Here is a 7,484-nt window from a genome sequence, read left to right as displayed (position 1 = left end):
TCAGGCAGTGAGAAACACGGCTTCATCAGAATCCCGGTCCTTGCCACTGTCTTCGCTCGGGGCACGCTCACCACCACTTGGAGACCGACAGCTCAGATCCTCCACCCCAGACTCTTGGTCACTGTTCACTGACAGATCAGGATCTGAGCTTTTCAAATTGTCTTGGGTTAGAATCAGAGCAGAATCTTCATCACCTTGTGAAGGGCTCCTGGATGGAAATGATTTCATATTCCCGCTGTAATCCTGGGGAGTGTTTGCCGCGCTGTTATCTGAGGTAGAAAACCCTGAGTGTTTGCTGGGTTCACCTTGCTTATTGCTCTTCACTTTAGTGTAATTAAACTGGACTTTCTGAATTTTTTCCAGCCTCTAAAAAGGAAGCAACAATTTCAGGGGAAAATCATAAATAATTGAATATATATATCCTTAGTATTACCTCCCAGCTGCATATAATGTTAAGAATCTGGGACTTACATGGATGTGGATTCAAACCTAGACCTATGACCACAGACAAAACTAATTCTGTGAGGTTTGCTTTCTTCATCTCTAATGTAAAGATGGCAGTATCTGCTTTGACAGGCTTTCTATAAATATAAGTAGTATAACATAGGTAAAGTACCTGACAATCAGTAGTCTCCCTCTTTTCTATGCCTATATGGTTTAACATAGTGAACAAGAAAACTCGAAATATGTTCTTTAAGAGTCAGAAATGAAGTTTTATCTAGTTTTATCTAGTTTGAGATATAATTCACTTATCATAACATTCACCATTTAAAACATACAATTCAGTGGTTTCTACTATATTCGCAAGATTGTGTAGCCATCACTAATTCCAAATCATTTTCATCACCCCCCAACTTAAAAAAAAAACAACCTCATAGTCATTAGTAGTCAAGCCTCCATTTCTCTCCTCCCCATAGCCACTGAAAACCACAAATCAACTTTCTATCTCTCTGAACTTTATAGTTTGGATATTTCCTATCAGTGGACCACATAATGTGTGTCTTTTGTGTCCTTTTAGTTTATATGTCCACAAGGATCATCCATGTTGTAGCATGTCCAGTACCTCATTGCTTTTATGTTAAATTACCCCATTACATGGATATGCTCCCTTCATCAGATCATGGACATTGTGCTATTCAAAATATATTTTACCAGAATGAATCCTTCAGTGTCAGCAGGGAAGGTGTTAGAAAATCAAGCATTATGTATTCATTGAAAACACATTTATGTAAGATACTAATGCAGAAGTAGTGTGCTGGGCAAAATGAAGAATGGATGAATCCAGACCCAGCAGTAGAGAACCTGGGCTAGTACAAGAGAGGAAAGTTATGTAATGTAGGGTTTGGGGAGAAGCAAATTTAAAGGGTATTGGGTGGTATGGTTTGAGAGAAGAGAGAAGAGTAAGCTTCATGAATAGGACTGAAAAAGTTACACTTTGGACATTCTAGTGATAAAGCATTCCTTGCAGGAGGGACAATGAGAAAAACACAAAGGTAAGAAGGTGCCAATTGTATACAAAAAGCAGAAAATTGTTCAATTTTAGCAAAGGGAAGAGCAGAGAATAAAATTAAAAGGGTAGATTAGACTGAATTTTGAGGAAATATCAAGTGCCAGACTAAGAGATTTAAACTTTATTATAAGGAAACAGGACCACAATTTTTAAATTAAGGCACTTTTAGAAATTCTAAATAACTTAAAATTATTATTTTAACAGAAAGAATGTTTGAAGAGACTAATAGAATTCTAAGAACTTGGATAACTCTAGGAAGAGTATATAAAACTGACCCAACAATGACATGGTAAAAGGTATAGCATAACTCCAGAGCTCAAAACACCTAACTTGTGGCTCATTTTGGTCCTCTGCCTTTGTTCTTTTATTTAAGATGTTTTGGCCCTGTGTACAGTTCACAATTGTGGCACTCAATATTTAGGAGTCCTCATGAGAGGGGACCTTGCTGCACTGACAGGGTTCAAAATTACTTCTTCAGAAAAGTAAAACATGAGGAGAGGCAGAACTAACTCTTCAAATGGGCCCAGTGGTGTTTTGTTTTACCCTCACAGATATATACTAGATTACCATTTACGTTTGGTTTCAAAAGTCTTCAAAACCGATTTAGCCTTATGAATCTGTTTTGCCTGTCCAACTCTACTGTGCACCTGAATAGACTTAAAGTCTACCACAATATTTATATCTTGAAAGGTGATGTTTTCTAGAATATATGAGAAATCAGCCTCACCAGCTACCTCCAAATGACTCTCCTTTATTGCTGGGAACCTTGAACTATAAAGCTGGGGCCATCATCTTCAGTGGAGTGTACCTGCGGGCGAGTATCCACTGGGCAAAGGAGTAAGTGTGTTACTTTAGACACTGAATAATCTGAAGGTAATTGAAGTTCTCTTCTAGTCATGTTATTACTTTATGAGATACAAAGAATAACTTTAATTATTGATTCTTTCTTGTCCTAATTGTTTTTCTTTTTTCTTTTTCTTTTTCTTTTTCTTTTTTTTTTTTTTTTTGGTGATACTAGGGTTCCTGGAAACCCTTCTAACTCTGGACTACACTCCCAGACCTATTTTTTTAATACTTTTTTTTTTTAATTTGGAAAGAGGATCTCTTAAGCTAGCGAGGCTGGCTTTGAACCAGCATGATCCTCCTGTCTCCGCCTCCCAAGTGCAAGGATTACAAGCGTGCGCCACCATGCCCACTAATCCTAATATTTTTATTCACTACATATCGTTTTCTTTTTTCTTTTCTTTTTTTGTTTTTGTTTTTTGTACCTAGGTATATTCTACTTCTGGGCTACAACCTTAGCCTTAAAAAAAAAAGAAACTGTCTTGCTAAGTTGCTGAGGTCCTTACCAAGTTACTGAGTATGGCCTTGAACCTGCAATCCTCCTGTTTCAGCCTTCCATGACTAGAATTATAGGTGTGTGCCATCACAACTGACTACATAAGATCTTTTTAAAAGAAGTTTTCATCATATTTAAAACTCTAGACCTTAATTCAGAATTCAAGTCCCAAACAACAGGAATTTATTGCCAATTTTTTATCAAGTGAATGACATGGTGATGTAGGATTTGTGTGTGTGTCTGTGTGGTACTAGGAGCGGAACTCAGGGGTGTTTCTACCTTCAGGCTATACTCCCAGACCTATTTTATACTTTATTTGGAAGCAGGGTCTCACTAAGTTGCTGAGAGCCTCTCTAAGTAACTGAGGCTGGCTTCAAACCTGTGTCAGCCTACTGTCTCAGCCTCCCAAGCACTGGGATTAGAAGCGTGCGCCACCATACCCAGCTTGTGATGTAGGATTTTAAGAAGGCAATATGAAGTAGAATGAAGCAAGAATCCACTGGGTTTGATGATCAACTAAACTGCAGTGGTATCACTGGAAACAAAGTTATTCAGTTGGGAAAAGCATTTAAGTATATTATAACTTCCCTGGCCATATATGGAGAAATTACAGAAGCCCAAAATAGACCCCGCTCAATTTTAACTATTGTCACTTATTCATTAATATAAAATTGTTATATAATCTTAAAGTATGGAGTAATGGGCTTTTATTGCAGTTGCATGTGTCTAATTTTACTTTTTTTTTAACCTTTTCTTTTCATGCTTTCTCCAGACTTCAATTTAGTACTCTCAAATAATACTAACCAGTGTGTGTGTGTGTGTGTGTGTGTGTGTGTGTGTATTGACCAGTACCCAAGCAGTACTGATTTTATGTACTAGGCATTAAGAGGCGTTCATGGAGCAGTGTTCTTAAATAAATACACAAGAGATTAACAATAGCCAGTGTGTCTTACTTCTTCTAGGGCCTCCAGTTCTTCCTCCAGCTGCTGGGATTCCTCCTTCACTGCCATCAGGTAATCTGTAACAGATTGTCGGGGCTGCATCCCCTTTTCAAAGCGATTATACATTCCACTCCAAAACCTGGGAAGAAAGGTAGAATTTTATAATACCATCATACCGCAGTCATAAAACATGCTCTCAGATTTTCTCAGGAAACATTAATATTCACAGTCCTACATCCTTAATAATGACCAAATGAAATTACAGGTTCAAAAAAGCTACTTCTTTTTTCTTGGGTCATTAAACTTTTAAAATAAATTTCATGAAGAGTATATATATATATATATATATATAATACTGAATTTAGAAGACATGTTTTTCTATAATAGATTGAAGTAGCATTTGTTGCCACTTTTTTTTTGGTTTAAGAAATTGGCTCTTAATTTGAACTTCAAAAATTAGTCATTAAGGTGTGGTGGCAGTTTGTAATCTCAATACTTGGGAGGCTGAGACTGGAGAATCACAGGTTAGTGGCAGGCCCCAGTAACTTGTAAGGCCCTCTACAACTTTGACCCTGTTTCACAATAAAGATTTAAAAATTGGGCTGGCTATGTAGTTTGGAGGTAAAATGCCCCTGAGTTCAAGTCCCAGTACCACAATAAAATATGATTAGTAATTGTATATTTAAAATCCTCCAGCAGCAAAGGGGAACTTTTAAACTTGAAGATTTTAAAGCATTGTTTTTTTATCACAGCCACCACAAACCAACATTTGCATTTACAGAAACTCCTCCCTTTTTTTCCCTGTACAATAAAGCATACCAGAAGGTGAGTGAGAATGAATAATGCCACAGGGATATCTTTAGATCCATTATCCCACTTATTTAGAACAGAAAAGTACTTTGAGAGCAAGGACTTACTTTCACTCATTGTTTTATCCAAAGTGTCTACAACAGTGCTTGATTCTTCAGAAAATGTTAGTAAATTAATAATAACTGGAAATGAATAACTTAGTTGCAATACAATGACTGTAGTGTGTCTCCATAACTCTTAAAACTGTTGTTTTACATAAGCCATGGAGACATTTTTTCTTACTATTACACTATTAATATTCTGCTATAAAAGCCTGGGGAAATGATAATCTGAAGTAATCAGCAACAAAACCATCTTGAGGAATGAAATCCATAGACGGGAAAAGCTGCTAAATGTGTGTTGAAGTGAGCAGGGTAGAGCAATAAGGGCTTCTTCTGTCTGAGCTTGTCGTGTGTGTGTGTGGGTGGGGGGGGGGTACTGGGAATGGAACCCAGGGGCATTCTACCTCTGAGCTACATCCCAGCCCTATTTTTTATTCTTTATTTTGAAACAGTGTCTTAATGAGTTGCAAAGGGCCTCACTAAGTAGCTGAGGCTGGCCGCGAACCTACTGTCTCAGCCTCCCAAATGCTGGGATTACAAGCATGTGCCACCACGCCCGACTTGAACTTGTCTTTTTATTGACCTCTGAGTCTTTTTTTTCGATATCATACAAGACTAAAAAAGAAACTAAGTGGTAGCATACAACATACATATCTAGTGCACACCTAATAGAACTGTTAAGAGGCTAGCCTGCTTTCAGCATCCCAAAATAGACCATCTTAATTTTATTTTCAAAAGGAGATATACTAGGACTTAATCTTGATTCAGGAGTGATGAAAGGGTAATCTGAGTCATCATCTTTATCAAAATTTGTGAATTCAAGCCAGTCATGGTGGGGCACACCTGTAATCCCAGTACTTTGAAGGCTGACAGGAGGACTGCAAGTTCAAGGCCCATCCTCAGCAATTTAGTGAGACCCTGTTCTAAAGTAAAAAGAACTGGGATTGTAGTTCAAAGGAAGAATGCCTCTGGATTCAATCCCTAGTACAAAAACAAAACAAAAACCCTGTGATTCCAATTTGACATATAAGGTACTTTGTTTTCACTGTTTTTTTTTTCCCTTCTTTCTCTTTCTATCTCTCCCTCCTCCCTTCTTTCACTTAAAAACATAAATTAAGCCAGACGTGGTGGCACATGCTTGTAATCCTCGTGCTTGGGAGACTGAGATAGGAGGATGGCTTCGAACCAGCGCTATCCTCCTGTCTTCGCCTCCCAAGAGTGGGGATTACAAGCGTGCACCACCACGCCCGGCTGGAACTTACATTTTTAAGATGTCATTATTGTAAAGCATCAACTTCTGAAAAGAATTCCACAGTTATAGGGGGATGGAGAAGGAAAAGACACTATCAAAAACACCAGAATCAGATATTCAAGCAACTTTCTCTGGTGGATTTTATGTCCAAAAAAACCTTTGAAGCTCAGTGTCTCATTCAGTTTGGCCTCTGAATGTTAAACAGTGCCAGAATCAAATAGCTGGAGAGTCTCTAAAAATCGACCTACTTGTACATGAAGTTGCATGGAGCTGTAGGGAGATGAAGGCTTCCCTGGGTCTGACTGTGATCAGCTCTGAATAGAGGGTTCAGGTAGTCGGCCCGATTCTTCCACAGGTGAGCCCACAAAGAGTATGTTCTTTCTTGAATTCTGTAACAAAGAAAATAGAACTAAAAATGAGTTATCTTGGTTCTTAAGATAGAAAGGTAGAAGGGAACTGATAATTTTTATCTGAATACCAAAGGCCCTTGTTCTGCAGCAGGAATTGTATAGCCTTTTTGGTGGTTTCTTTATTTAGTAGGATAAACTTGTAAAAATGTTCACTTCTGCACTATCTGAACTAAGCCTTGACAAGATGTTTAATTATTCAGTGTTTTTAAAAAAAGGAAAAAAGAAAATGCTGCTGCATGGTTTCCTTGTTTTTTCCTCCAAATCACTGAATATTATCTGCCAGGCACCATTCTAAGTGTTTTCTCTCATTTGCTCTTTACTGAATTCTTATGATACATATCTATTTTCTGGATGAAGAAACTAAGGAATGGAGAGATTAAGTAGTCTCTCCAAATTTCATAGCTAGTAAGTGGAAATGCCAGGATTCAAACCCAAGCATGTATCATCAGAACTGGTTAGTCTTATGCAATAAACCACAAGTTGTTTAGGATAACAGATGAGTCTAAAGGATGTACTGCTTCTTTCAAGTCATCGCCATTTATCAGGAATTATACTTGAGAAGCTCCTTGTAGAAAACAAACCAGTATCTACTTGAAAGATAATTTTTCTTTCTGTTCAGCTCAGATGGTATAAAACCACTGGAGCATTTTATTTAAACTGATCATTTTCTAAAGTAAATTTGATTATATACATGCACCACAGTAAAATGACTTGATTCTATGACAATTTCAAAAATATTATCATTTCCACTTTCTAAATCATCTTATTGTTAAGTTTTTGACTTTATTATTATTCAGAAGTTCACATTTTGTCTACTTTTATTCTTGGATAATGCAATACAGTTTTAATCTAAATTAAAAGTGGCTTGAGTATAAAATTTGCTTCCAGTTGTATTTGCAATTTTCATTATAACAGTATATCCACCAAAGATGTCTAATTTCTTCTTCTTCTTTTTTTTTTTTTTTTTTGGTGGAACTGGGGTTCCTGGAAGCCCTTCTACCTCTGGGCTACATTCCCAGACCTATTTTTTATATTTTTTTATTTGGAAACAGGGTCTCTTAAGCCAGCACGGCTGGCTTCGAACCTGCACGATCCTCCTGTCTCCGCCTCCCAAGCTCGGG

General features: G+C 37.4%; 1 protein-coding gene across 1 annotated transcript in view; it reads right to left on the bottom strand.

The window, feature by feature from the left end:
• Positions 1 to 7,484, bottom strand: part of MTMR7 (myotubularin related protein 7) — a gene marked incomplete at both ends in the record, with an annotated part of 126,645 nt that continues 119,161 nt past the window's right edge. The window contains 3 exons of the mRNA XM_080710694.1: positions 1 to 366; positions 3,803 to 3,929; positions 6,202 to 6,342. Coding sequence (XP_080566820.1) covers positions 1 to 366; positions 3,803 to 3,929; positions 6,202 to 6,342 — 634 coding nt within the window. The remainder of the gene's footprint in view (positions 367 to 3,802; positions 3,930 to 6,201; positions 6,343 to 7,484) is intronic.

Source organism: Muscardinus avellanarius (assembly GCF_963383645.1).
Source record: "Muscardinus avellanarius genome assembly, chromosome: 14".
NCBI classification, from domain to species: Eukaryota; Metazoa; Chordata; class Mammalia; order Rodentia; family Gliridae; genus Muscardinus; species Muscardinus avellanarius.
This window is presented reverse-complemented; position numbering and strand designations above follow the sequence as displayed.